Genomic DNA, 13,285 nt, shown 5'->3' on the forward strand with positions numbered 1-13,285 from the left:
TGTTGAAGAGGCTCAGGTTTGATCAAATGAATACTAATTATTTTTTAAACATATCTGTGAAGCTGCATAAGAAAAATGTAAGAAAGACCCTGTACCTCTGAAGAAGATTTAGACCCAGACTTGGTCCTTGACATGAAGACGCTAAGTAGCCTCATGATGACCAGGTGGACTTCATTGATCGAACTTCGATCATTCTTTTTGGACACATCCTGCGGAGGAATGGCAAAGATTAAGTAAACCCAGTTGCATTTATGTCCCAGTAACACAACCCCAGAAATGCGATGCGTGTTGTTGACCAAAAACGCTGTAATACCTAGGCTGTGTCAGCAGGTGGTGATAACTGCAATATTTAGTACATGAAAATTCAAAAGATCATCCTAAGCATAATGTAGCTCATGTTTTCTGTGACACTATTTCCTCTCAGTCATATAACGTCTTGAGCTTACATTTAAAGTAAAAACGTCTCCACCATTGTTGTTGTGGTTAGCACAGAAGGTGAGAGCTGGTATGTGAGATGTGGGATTCTTTCTCATGCTTTCTAATCATCTCTGTGTATCTAGTCCACACAGATACACGGTAGGCAAAGTTCTTTAAATTCTCCACTCTAGAAATGTGTTTTTCCCAGAACACTTTTTAAAAGGTTATTGCGGAGGGGAGATGCAAATGCCACAGAAAATCTGCACTTTGCTAATTATCAACATTAGTGTGGCCAAGGCCTTCCTGCCTCTGTGTAGTTACCTTCTTGTGTATTCCAAGCTCAGCGATCAGCAGAGCGAGCAGGTCATCTAAAGCACCCTTATCCTTTTCATCCTCCCCATCAAGGTCCGATGTCAACATTAGGATAACTTGCATATAGGGGATGGCTTGAACCCCGCCGACATTATGGAGCTGAGAAAGATGCTGTAGCAAACGCTCCAGTAACATCAGGCGGACCATATGCAACCTATGAGACAAAAAAAATAAGAATCATAGGATTATTACAAAATTGGGCATTTTTCTTTTAGTCAATTTGCACTATAATTTCTTTATACCTCTTGCTGATTATCATGGACTATAAAGGTAAAATACTTCAAAATAAAGACTGTTGTTGTAAACAAACCTTTAAAGGAGTAAGTAATAATTAAATTACAAATTAACTTCACCAATTATCAATGATAATTATTCTACACTTCTTTCAGAAGCAAAGTTCCTAAAAAACTAATAAAACAAATATAACCACTAAATTCCACAATCATACAGCATTTCTGTAATATGAAAAACTGCAATAGTTAGTCTGAAGTTAGTCTGTAGCAGAAAGCACCACTGCATCGCGCTAAATAGTGCAATTTATGTGCATGTGTTGTGGAGGCCTTTGCTAGGCCCACTTATACAACAAGAGCAGAAATAAAGCACCACTGGTTCACTGAAATGAGGGATAAAGTGGTTATGAAAAGCATTAATAATGAGATAAGTGGAGTTTTATTGCAGACACCTATATCACCCTAACATTTGGCTTCTTCTGTGGTATTTGATTTTTCTATGCCATCTGGGTGTTGGCAAAAGGAAACCCAATGCATCACACACTGCTTTGCCATGTGATTCTATTGGCCTGCCTAGGTTTCTACGTTTTGTTCTGATTTGACTTTTTTTGCAGTATTCTGAAACCTTAAATTGTAAGACTTCTAATCTGACGTCATGAAGTGTCGCCACTTTACCTTCAATTTAAACCATCAGATAACTTGGCTGACCTTTCCTAAACCCTCCCTAACCACACTAACTGTTGTCTAATACAGGTAAGACATTGACTGCTCAAAGCTATTTTTACACAGTCCCACTTCCAAAACCTTTCCAATCCCCTAAAACCCAAAGCCTCCGACATTCCTGATACTGACCTGCTGCTTGTGTGGATGTCTCCCTCAGTCTCTCCTTCTCCTTCTGAGCCTTCGCCTTCATGCTGTGCTGTTGTGGTACTGATCGCTCCAGTGCTGGAACTCACACTGCCCGGACCTACTGGGTGGCCCTCCACTGTCGTGTCTCCGTATGCACTGCTGCGTCCGGACACTGTACACAAGCATGTGGCAAAAAAAACCAAGACAATGCAAACTGAAAATACAACAAAGCACAAGTTCTAAGGATTAGATTAAGAATCAAAGAATGACTTATTATTTTAAACTGCTGGGATCATTTGGACTTAAATACATGGCCTGGTAGGTTATACTTCAACTTAAAAAAGTTGTATGAGAGCATCGAGAGAAAGAAGCAGTAACTCGTTTAAGCGTTTATAAAGGATTAGATAAAGGATCAGAGGTAAAAATAAAATTAATGGAAATATTTAAGGTCTTGTTTGTATTGACCATACATGGGCAGAAATATGTTGTATGGATTTTCTACTACAAATTTTAGGCATGCATGTTTGTGTTTTCATTAAATTAGACTGGCCTAATTTGTTTAAATAACCCACCACTGTGCTCCCCTGCTACAGAGTCGATAGCAGAACCCCCACTCTCTGAGCCCACACTGCCTCCATGCTCAGCTGGGGAGGTCCGCAGCGTAGACCCATCAGTAGCAGCTGTGCTGCCCTCATCATCTGATGCCGGGGCTGAAATCATAGCAATAGCTGTAACAGTAAATACACTGCGGTCATCTGGCCAGGATACATGATCTTTGTCTTTACTTGTTTATTAACAAGCAACAAATCAAAATCCAGCACATTCAAAATACTTCAAACTGCCATTGTTGCTTGTTACATAATGTAATACATGCAACATGATGTGAGGATTTAAAGGTCACACTGACAAAATAGTGATGAAATAAAAGATGAAACACAAGAGCTTCATTAAAAAAACAGCTTTGAGTGCTGAGATTTGAAATTACAAATACTTTCAGAAAAAAAGGTTCAGGTGCTTACAACTATTAATATGCAGGAATAAAACAAGAGAAAAGGTTTCCTGCTTTCCAGCCAATTGAGTCCTATTACCTGATGCTGTGGTGTCTGAAAGGGTTCCAGCGTCTAGTGATGATGAGCTTGGAGCCTGGCCAGACATGCCAAGGCTTTGAAGGCCGAGAGCACTGCTATTACTGCCTGAAAATGGAAAATGTGCAGAAACACAGTCATGATGTATTTTAACAACAATATAAGGGACAATAATAATTCTGTTAGGTAATATATGTGAGTTGTTCTTCTGTGAACAGTTTCAGGAAAAACTGAAAAATTACCCCGAAAGGATATGGACCTCTCCGATTACATTTCAACCATCACAGGGTTGATGGTCTTTTTAAAAATCTAATGAAAATTACCTTGCTGATCCTGCTGAAGACTGAGTGCAATGGCAAGCTCTACCATAGTCTCATCATCAGCATCAGGAGGGATGTCGAGCATAGGAGGGTATCCCTCAGCTCCAGCCAGCAGAGCCTCCAGAGGAGAAGGATTTCCATTGTTGACATTATCTGCCGTCTCCAAGACCATTGACTCAGACTAGGAAAGCCACAAGAAAGGTGTTACTCTTGTAAAATTGTAAAAAAGAAACAAAACATGTTATGGTCCCATAGATTTTATTACTCCCTTTCCTCCTTACCACCATCTCAAAGTCTCCGTGATCAACTTCATTCTGCTCTTGGCTCTCCTGTTGACCTTCTTCTCCTCCAGTCATCACAGATGTTTGCATTTTGTCATCCGCGTCGTCGTCGTCATCATCATCCTTGTCTCCTGACAATGTATGAATCACAAAGCTTTAGAAAGCTAGCCACACAGGTCTCGTAACACTCGTTGGTATAAACAAAATTATTGTAAGAGGAATTAAAATTTAAAACACCTATAAAAAAATCATAAGGAAGCAGAAAACTGTTTATCTCTGGTAAGCTTACCAATAGGTGTGTTAGAGCGTGGAGGCGATGGAAGTGTCACATGACGTCGCTTGTTTCTTGGCCGCAGTACTCTGATCAGAGCCTGCTTACAGGCAAAGCTCACAGCAGTGTCCTAACACATTTTTCCAAACAAAAAAACAGTTACAGTCTTAACCATGTGGTCAAAAGTACAGTAAGTTAAATAAAAAGAAAGTCTCTGTAATACAATGATCTTCTTCCATTTATGACATATGCTTAAAAGATATATTGTTACTTACAGGGCAGAGTAACATCTGCATGTAGATTTTGGAAGCTACATTGATGTAATCCAGCTCACACGTGCAGTAGGCATGTATGATGTCAATCAAGGCATTAACTGTTGCCTCCACATGCGTCAGGCCTTAGATGGACGACAACGGAGAAAAAACGTCAACAAATGTCTGTCTTGAGTGAAAATGACAGAAATCACATTTAGGCCTTGACATAATTCTGTGCCTTTATAAGGTAGTACATTTAGCATAAATAACAACGCACCCTGTAAATAAGTAACTACACATGACTTACACAGCTAAAAGACACAAGTTGAGGTTATATGATTTAAACTTACCAGGGAGGCAAGCAGGTGCAAGAAATGCATTCTTTGGTTTCTGGGAATGGAGTTTCCAGAAGTTATTCATGAGCTGAGCGATAAAGTTACAGCTTTCACCATCCACGTGCTTCTGCCCATCCTCTGTCATGTCTAATTTACAAACACAAGAACAGGAAATAGCCTCAAAATTTACATTTGTTTTTAAGATGGCTGACAAAATTCATTCTAAACAAAACAGTTGTTCAAAATTATTTTTCTTCCTCAAAATCCTTTTGAAAACAACTTTTGGTTGATATGAGTTAAATTATATGATATATAGTTACTGTTCCCAATCTAGAGAAACAGCTTCTGATGAGCAAAACAAAAAAGCTTCTTACCAGAGTCATGGTGCAATGACTTGTTCTCTGTGAAATGCACCAAGTTGTTGGGTCTCATGATTGCAATAGAGCGTGCAGTGATCACAAGCCTCTGAAAAACATCTGGGTCCAGTTCTTTTCCTTCACGGCTGCAGCTGTTCAAACACTGCACTGCGTTACTCAGCAAGGACTGGTCCTGGTGAGTGGAGGGACACAAAGCAAAGCAGCTCTAAGTGTCACATAAACTGGACGCATCATTCACAACATGAGTTGAATATTTAGTTCTTGCTTTCATTTTGTTTGCACCCCAACAATGGTTTTTGAGGAACATTTATGTTTAAGGTTTAAATGGAATAACTGACAAAAAAGTAAATATTAATTAATAAAATAATTAAAATATATAATTATGGAAACAAAATCAGATTTCATGCGGTTCTTTGACTTGACGTTCTTGATGTTTTGTGAATATCAACAATTTACAAAAAACAAGGCTCTACATTTCTCCTAGTTCACCATTATCTCATAATTTGTGAATGATGTCACTTTCAATGTTTCAGTAAAACAAATTAAACTGACACAAAAAAAAGGTGAAAATATTTATAAATGGTATCAATTAAGAAAAACTACAGCAAAACAGACACAATCCTAATTATTGCAGAGCAGCAAGTCTTAATATTATGGCACGCTCAGGAGAGAGCTGTGCACGGTGGTGCAGCTCGTGGCTGTACCACTAAAACATGTTGTCTGTCGGCTTGTTTCTCACCTTATGGTTGTGGTAGGCAGTACGGCTCGTGTGCAGACTAGCCAGAAGTCCCTTGGTCTGGTGCTGGACACCGGCTGGAGTCGGCATGGACAGGAGTAAAGTGGCCAGCTCCAGAGCTGCAACCTTGTTTTTCTCCTGGGAAGTTAAAAACATAAATTAACAATTTAAATTAAGAATAACAGGGACAATTAAAAGGAGAAGACCAAGTTTTATTTTAGCATGTTGAAAACAACCAAAATAGAATTTTTCATCTTTACCTTTTCATTGGATGAACCTACTGCAAAACAGTTTTCTAAAGCTTCAAGGGAGCTGACCACCAATCTGAAAAGAAAACTGATAATTATTTCTGTTTCGTCTTAAACTAAGCATAAAAAAAAACACTACTTATTTTTACTTTATAGCAATCTTTCCTAATATAAATGCCAAACCACACAAAATGCAGGAATAAATGTAAGGAAAGAAAAAGACAAATTTGGTGCAAGCGTGAAGATGTTGCATGACATGTATGCAGTCTCAGGCATGGACACACAACGTGGCACACATGCATAAAATGAAAACAAACACACCAACAAGCAGAGAAAGGGCAGTTACTAACCGGTCCAATGTTGATAAGGACTCAGTTTCAGAACTTTTTATTGTATTTTTGGGAGCAAAAGAAAAAAGAAAATCAAGAGTGAGGATTACAGAAAGAAACAAGTGTAATCAATGATTCAGCTAAACGAAAGAGACGCATGCAAGAAAGGATGATCGCAACAGCCATGCAGTAAAGAGAACCCATTTGTCCAAATGTCAGATTGTACTCTTCTGTTACTTTTAAATAAACACTAAACAAGGACAATGAGCAAGGAGGGAAAACATGAAAGCAATATGAAGAATGTGTTTTGTTATGATCTATAAATGAGCAATAAAATAAAAATTATTCTTTATTATTATTATTTTTACTTTTTTTAATTAGGCAACTTATTTGAGCAAAAATCAACAAGGTAAAAATTATATTACAAGTAAAAAAAACAAAGTTATCAACAACCAAACCATATTTCAAAATCTTACTGCTGGTGAGAAGTCATTTTTAAATTCCAAGCTATATTAGAAAGGTTCAGCTTTTTGCTGTTTTTTAACAATCTGATTGGTTATTTAAACGTGGTGGAAAGCATTCAGTGGAAAGTCCATACCTCTCCAGCACAGTGCCACTGGTTGTGGTTGGTGTAGCTATGTCTCCATCAGAGTTGCTACTGCCCTGGTTGAGGCTGGGGCTGCAAACATTATTAACTGATCCAGAGAAGTCTTCTGGTGGATCCTCCGGCCAGCCAAACTGCTCCTTGGTTTTACCATAGATCTTTACTGAATCGAGCATGGTGACTCCAGCTGGATCAACAGATGCTCCAACTTGTAAAGAAAAGAAACAGCATGAAGAAAAAAATACTTTTTCGGCTGTTAAAAAAATAACAAAGTAGATAAGCTCCAAATAATTTCACTGTGGTCACATGACTAAATGAGCACAGGGAGACAAAAAGTTAAATGTGACGACCATTTGACAGATCTTATCTTACTGAATATGGACAGCTTCTTGTCGGCCTGCAGGGCCTCCTCTCTAGTGAAGGGGAAATCAAACCAGCGGGCTCTCGTCAGGTTTATCTGCATGGTCCGGCCGAAGACCTCAACATAGGAAGGAGCCCTCTCAATGGCCTGAGTGCCCACTTGGACTCGCATGCCCGTCATCACCATTGAACTGTTGTTGTTCACAACTTCCACGGTAAATCCTCCAGGCTAGAAAGAGAGAAGATAAAGCCAAGAAAATAAGTTTTGTCTCGCACCATTAAAAGATGCAAATTGTTTGGTTTACAGCTGCATCCAGATCATGGATCCGATGGATCACCAGACCAATGAATGCGCCGATAAAGGAATGGATGTACAGACCGAAAGACCGATGGATGTACAAACTTAAAGATAGATCAACAGACAGATCCTTGGACAGAACAATTAACTAGTAACCAAACGGTGAAACAGATGGATCAGCTGAATGGACTGATGGAGGGACAGTTCAGAATTGGATAGAGTAAAAAGTCTAGCTGGAAATCCCCAAATTTTCATCACTTTTCTTTCTTCACACTTATCCGGACCTGGAAAATGCTTAAATCAAACACCATACATACAGTATTCTTCTATATTTACAGTATAGGAACCTTGTATCACAGGTGCTTTCTGAGGACCAACCCTTTGCTGGGCCAGAATAAAGACCTGAACTTTATCAAACCAAACATGTTGTGAGGGCCTGGTATAAGACTCCTAAGTTAGCTTCACTTTGAATCCGACCAGATGAAAGCAAAAAATAAAAAACACTTCTGGTTTTGAAGCACAGTAAGGCTCAACTACTGTGCTCTGAATTTTATGAATGATGTGTGCTCATTTCAGCCCAGCTGACTTATGTAATAACGCTTTATTAACGTAGGATAAACTACAATAATATTTAGCAGTTTTTCTGAGATATTTGCACTTCTGACAGATTTATCAGTTTATATTTACCTTTGTGTTGGCCACATACATCCCTGTAGAGTTGAGCCGGTGTTTTATCTGCTGCCCATTATAGACCTGCAGCAAGTCATTACCCCCGAACTCCACCTCTGTCAGTTGCTGATTGTGTTCAAAGAAGTCCACTGGGAAAGTCACTTGACTGGAGGTCCGAGTGGCTTAAAATTAAACCATTGCAATGAAATTAGAAACTTTTGGAAACGGCATAAACCATGTTAGAAGGTCTTGTTTATGACTATGTGACATTTCTAATCTCTCAGGTTGCTCATGTATTAGTCAGCCTACAGGATACATACCCCACAAAAGCTTTACAACAAATTAGCTCATTATTGCAATTCGATCACTCTTGAATTTAGTGATATTTAGTGCTTTTAGACTTACTTGCAGCAGCAGCTTTGCGCTTGCGCACTGGCTTCATGATGCTGATGCCACATGTTGGCTGTAGGGAAGGTTGCAGCCAGTATGATGTGTTGTCCACGTTTGCCATGTAGATTCGTAGGCTTCCATCCTCGCAGAGAAGAATCATTGTTGTGCGCTGCTGTTCGTTGCTCGCAGTGTGTCTGATAGCAACCATATCCTGAATCTGGGGAGGAAACAAGGAAATAAAATAAAAATATCTAAAACATATAAATGTAACACATAGATAATATTTGTTTAAGAGAGTAAAGAGGTTTTCTGTATATTAATTCTGTTATTTATCCTTTCCTACTACCAGAGTTTCTACACATTTTTATATCAAAATTCCACACTTTTAATAAAAGTCCTGGAATTCTCATGGTACATATTGCTACAGAGATCTGGGCTTAAAGATGGATCAAATAAAGGTGGATGAACGGAGGAAGGATAAATGGATGGCAACAAGGGAAGAAGGAAGAAAGGAAGGCAGGATGGAAAGATGGAAGTGGGAAAAGAAGCATAGATGGCCAAAAGGGGGGCGGAAATGACCGCTGGACACAAGGAAGGAACCAAGAACAGGCAGATGGAAGGAAAAAAATGGATGGATGGATGGACAGATGGATGGATGGATGGACGGATGGACGGACGGATGGATGGACAGATGGATGGATGGATGGATGGATGGATGGACGGACGGATGGATGGAGTGATGTACAGGTGGGGGGATGGATAACACTTTTAGACAATGAAATAGGTAATCAAGTCTGAAAATACAAGTATTTTTTGATTATCTTTGTCTACACTTATAAAACCCAGAAAATACTTTAATCAAATTCCATATTTTTCTAGACTGTGTATGAACCCTGTTCTTTGTATATTGACATCACCTTTTAGGGCTTACCCACAAATACATGTTACCTTGGTTCATATTTGTCCTTGTCAGAACAGTGAAAGAACCCTACCTTTGCTTTAGCCGGCAGAGTTTTGATCTCCTGGATGAGGAACGTGTCAGGTTTAACCATGATCACAAGTGGAATTCCAGTTGTCTGTTGCACACAGCAGACCAGACCTGGATGGTTCATCACCTCTGACCACTGGCACAGAGCAGGAGACAACTTACTGCTGCCGCCATTGGAGCTGAAAAGAACAGGACAAGTGTGCTAGTCCTTCCAGCTAGTTTTGACATTTACTAGACTCATTTCTATTCAAAGAAAAAGAAATAAAAAATACATATCCTGTGTGAAGCAAACGTTACCCTTTAATGTTGATGGGAAAGAGCCTCTGCACTTCAATTGTGCTGCGGCTCACTGTGGCACCAAACGATTTTCCCTGGCTGTAGCTGAAGAAAAGCATTTGAAGGACATGGGAGTAGTAAACAGACACGCCACCCCCGGCCACCTGCCCGTTGCTGTCCTAAAAGAAGAAAGAATTTATCTCAGTAATGCTCATTTAGCAGTTCCAGAAAAATCTTAAATGTGACAAAATGATATAAATAGAGGACCCTGGAAATGTTCTAAAGCAAGTCTACTCAAGAAAAAAAAAAGGTCTTTTACCTTTTTTTAATGATACTACAAGAGGAAAACAGTTACAATTTCAATGGCATATTTTTGTAAAATATATAACTTACTTTCAAATCATCATGGGTTATTTCCAACACATTTGTGACATAGAAAGGACCATGCTGAGCACTGCTGGATTCATCCATGATTTGAGTGTACATGTAACCTGCTGAGGACATGATTACAATGATGTTTTTTCCCTCTTCGTTGAAAAGGAAGGTTGCATCGCGGATCTTGGAGCTAGGAAGCAGGAAGTAGTACATGGGGCTCAGGGCATCCACTGACAAGTCATAGATCTGTTCACAAATAGAAAATGAGTATTAACATTTTTTTCAACCAAAATGCAAATCAAAAACCCTTTGACTAACCCAATGAATAACTAAAATGTTACATATTTATACCAATATTAGGACCACATAATTTTTACATTTAATTTGGCATGGTATATTTGTTATGCCGTGACATACCTTGACAAAGTCAGCTGTGATGATTGCAAGCTCAGTCTGAGAACCTGGCAGCCAAATAGCTTTGATGATGAAATTGCCTGTAGCTAGCTGAGGATGTAACACCAGATGGTCGGAGACAGAGCCTGTGCTACTGAATGTTAGAACGTGGCAGTCCTAGAAAAAACAAAATTATTGTAAAAAGTCAAACATTTCAAAGCAAAAATATACACATAAAAAACAGCACAAAGAAAATCTTATGTGTAGAAGAGTCTGGTTTCCTGACCTTTAGACCACACACAGCCAGGTAGTCTTCATTACAGGGGTTGCCTGTGAGACTGAGCACGGTGAAAGGAACTGGGGCAGAGGCCAGTCGGGTCAGTGTTAGCTTCCTCTTGCTAGAGTCAGCTTGCTTCAGAAGTGTGGACAACTGCAGGACTGTTATCTGCCAAGAGGGAGAAAAAAAACACAATAACACAATAAAAATGTATTTATGAACACCCACACACAAGTTTGGATTTCATACTTTTTTCCACTTACCTTCCCCTTTTCATGGCTAACAGCGAGATGCTGGCGACGGCCATGGGGCGAGGAGAGGACACACATGGCCACACGCCGCAGGACGTGTGCACTGATGAGCTGACGTATTGTTTGGCCTTGGTCGCCACTGTAATTCATCCTCACATTTTCAAAAGCCCCTTCCTGAGAACCAAGTGTAGGCACCTGAAAAGGAACAAAGAGGAATGAATCACTGGAACTTTTGACTTTATGAATTGAACATTTTAGTATAATTTTAATAAAATGTCAGGACATTGAGGTGTTTTTCTAACCACTTTCAGCCCTCTAGTTATCATACCATTAACTGGTCTGTCATCTCAACATTCTTGTCCTGAGTGTGCAGTTCATTTAGGGCTTTCTGGGCCCGGCTGCTGCTTCCCACTGCAGATGCTTGCTGGAAGTTTGTTTGGATGGCTTCCATGAGAAACATGAGCATCTCAAGAATCACAGCAGCAGTGGATGATCCCATCTATGGCAAAAACACAGTAGGTGTCATTGTGTACATTAAATGCACCAATACATCTAGATGGCTTAAAGGGATATCAAATATAGGCACCATATGAAGTGCAACAGATTAACAAAAAAGATATTTTTTCTAACCACTTGTGCTAGCAGCTCTTCCTGGCAGCCCTCAATGCTCTTGCAGACACTGTTTTTCTTTGGTCTTTCTTCATCACTGGATTTCCCATCACAGATTGTGACCTTGCCCTTTTCAGATGGAGAGGCGTTCTGGTGTCTAATGGCACTCTCAGGCATCCGCAGCTCACTCTGGAAAGCTGATGACTCTTTCAGAGTTGAGCCAACGCCACTGCTGGGGCTGCGTTTCACCAAGGCCTGGGGGTGAAAGTGAAACCAGTGAAAACTTATATTTAAAATAAAAAGCTAGGATTGACAGAATACTCAGTTACATGTGCATCTACATCATACAAAACTGTTTAACTTTAAGATTTTTACAGTTAGGACGATAAACAAGTATATTCTCTTCACTAGCTCTCTTAAGCTTTTAAACACACAGTTAACAACCAGTAGAGAAATGGTGATTGATGAATCCAAGTTTTGTCCAAAAGGCCTGAAAGTCCGGCAAAAATTGACTGTCAAACATTTTCTTAGACTAAGATCTTAAAATTAACCTTAGGCATACTAATAGCATGTACTCTAACACTGTTACCCTCCTAAAACATAAGAAAACTGCGTGTAAACAACCGCAAAAGTAAAAACAAATAATTCTATACAGAAAACTGCACCAAGCTATTACTGGCAACTGTAACACAGACATGGAAGCAGACAACACAATCCACAAACACTGCAGAACGTTTCTACTCCACATTAAACAATAAACAAAGAAACATGTAGTGGATGGTTTTCTCTTGGCATGCACATTTAGAAAACAAACCCAACATTAAGATTAACTAGGAAAGCTGGCCTTTTCACTACACTAAAACAAAAGGGCAGGCATTTTAGTTCTGGCCACAGATGTGGACTAGCTATTATCCTGATCAAATGAAATGACTGGATGGAAGTCAATGGGGGAATGACTTGCAAACCAAAGTTACCGCTGTTGTTCTCTTCCCATGATGACCTGAGGTATTCGGTCTCACCTGGCAGCTGCCATCTTCTTTGGCACCGCAGTCACAGAAGAAAGAGCCATATTTGGCATAGGAGATCTCATGGTCTTTGTGACAGACCTTGGCACACACTGTGCACACACCTACCCCATCTACCATCTTACAGGTATGACAGTGGTACCTACAACAGGAAAAACAACAGATACGATTATACATCTAGTACATTAGTGTAGCAACTAGGCATGGGCCGGTTAACAGCACCAAAGTATACTGAGGTTTTAAACCCATTAAGATGTTCTGTCACAGCATTCCTACAGTTTAAAGTCGTTTTCAGGAGATGTCAGAGGACTGATGCTAGAGCTTGTCCAACACTAGTTCTTTGTGTTTCCACAATGCCAAAAACGGGTTCTGGCCCTGAAAAACTGGTGCTAACGTAGCACTGTTTTGCTGCTGGACCAGAGGAGGAATGACTTTCATCATGAGCTAGAGCCGGAACAGTAGCCCATCAAAATGTTGGGAGCACTATCTTTAAGACGGTTTTTTATCTTGTTTTTAACAAAAGGGGAAAAAAAAAACACTTTAGCAATATTAACATGATGTATAAGCATCAGAATAAGAAACTAAATGTTCATTATCTTTCTGCAGGTTATTTTGAAATAACATCTCCTGAGCTTAAATAGTTAAATGCACAGATTATTTCCACTG

At 39.6% G+C, this 13,285-nt stretch overlaps 1 protein-coding gene across 8 annotated transcripts in view; it reads right to left on the reverse strand.

The window, feature by feature from the left end:
* The window catches only part of ubr4 (ubiquitin protein ligase E3 component n-recognin 4), a 72,713-nt gene that overhangs the window by 29,226 nt on the left and 30,202 nt on the right, over positions 1-13,285 (reverse strand). For 2 of the 8 annotated variants that reach the window (XM_047370280.1, XM_047370261.1), the window contains 27 exons: positions 12,614-12,761; positions 11,616-11,849; positions 11,314-11,484; positions 10,998-11,180; positions 10,744-10,902; positions 10,482-10,634; positions 10,083-10,310; positions 9,711-9,868; positions 9,418-9,592; positions 8,441-8,642; positions 8,054-8,217; positions 7,081-7,297; positions 6,703-6,916; positions 6,126-6,158; positions 5,788-5,851; positions 5,531-5,665; positions 4,789-4,963; positions 4,430-4,561; positions 4,101-4,222; positions 3,844-3,955; positions 3,555-3,685; positions 3,277-3,454; positions 2,957-3,061; positions 2,441-2,596; positions 1,872-2,040; positions 739-943; positions 96-209 (listed from right to left, as the gene is read on the reverse strand). In XM_047370280.1, the coding sequence (XP_047226236.1) occupies positions 96-209; positions 739-943; positions 1,872-2,040; positions 2,441-2,596; positions 2,957-3,061; positions 3,277-3,454; positions 3,555-3,685; positions 3,844-3,955; positions 4,101-4,222; positions 4,430-4,561; positions 4,789-4,963; positions 5,531-5,665; positions 5,788-5,851; positions 6,126-6,158; positions 6,703-6,916; positions 7,081-7,297; positions 8,054-8,217; positions 8,441-8,642; positions 9,418-9,592; positions 9,711-9,868; positions 10,083-10,310; positions 10,482-10,634; positions 10,744-10,902; positions 10,998-11,180; positions 11,314-11,484; positions 11,616-11,849; positions 12,614-12,761 (4,237 nt within the window). Of the gene's footprint in view, positions 1-95; positions 210-738; positions 944-1,871; positions 2,041-2,440; positions 2,597-2,956; positions 3,062-3,276; positions 3,455-3,554; positions 3,686-3,843; positions 3,956-4,100; positions 4,223-4,429; positions 4,562-4,788; positions 4,964-5,530; positions 5,666-5,787; positions 5,852-6,125; positions 6,159-6,702; positions 6,917-7,080; positions 7,298-8,053; positions 8,218-8,440; positions 8,643-9,417; positions 9,593-9,710; positions 9,869-10,082; positions 10,311-10,481; positions 10,635-10,743; positions 10,903-10,997; positions 11,181-11,313; positions 11,485-11,615; positions 11,850-12,568; positions 12,762-13,285 lie in introns of all 8 variants that reach the window. The other 6 variants (XM_047370253.1, XM_047370226.1, XM_047370236.1 and 3 more) reach the window with 5 other exon arrangements.

The sequence above is a fragment of the Girardinichthys multiradiatus genome, chromosome 1 (genome assembly GCF_021462225.1).
Source record: "Girardinichthys multiradiatus isolate DD_20200921_A chromosome 1, DD_fGirMul_XY1, whole genome shotgun sequence".
Classification (NCBI taxonomy): Eukaryota; Metazoa; Chordata; class Actinopteri; order Cyprinodontiformes; family Goodeidae; genus Girardinichthys; species Girardinichthys multiradiatus.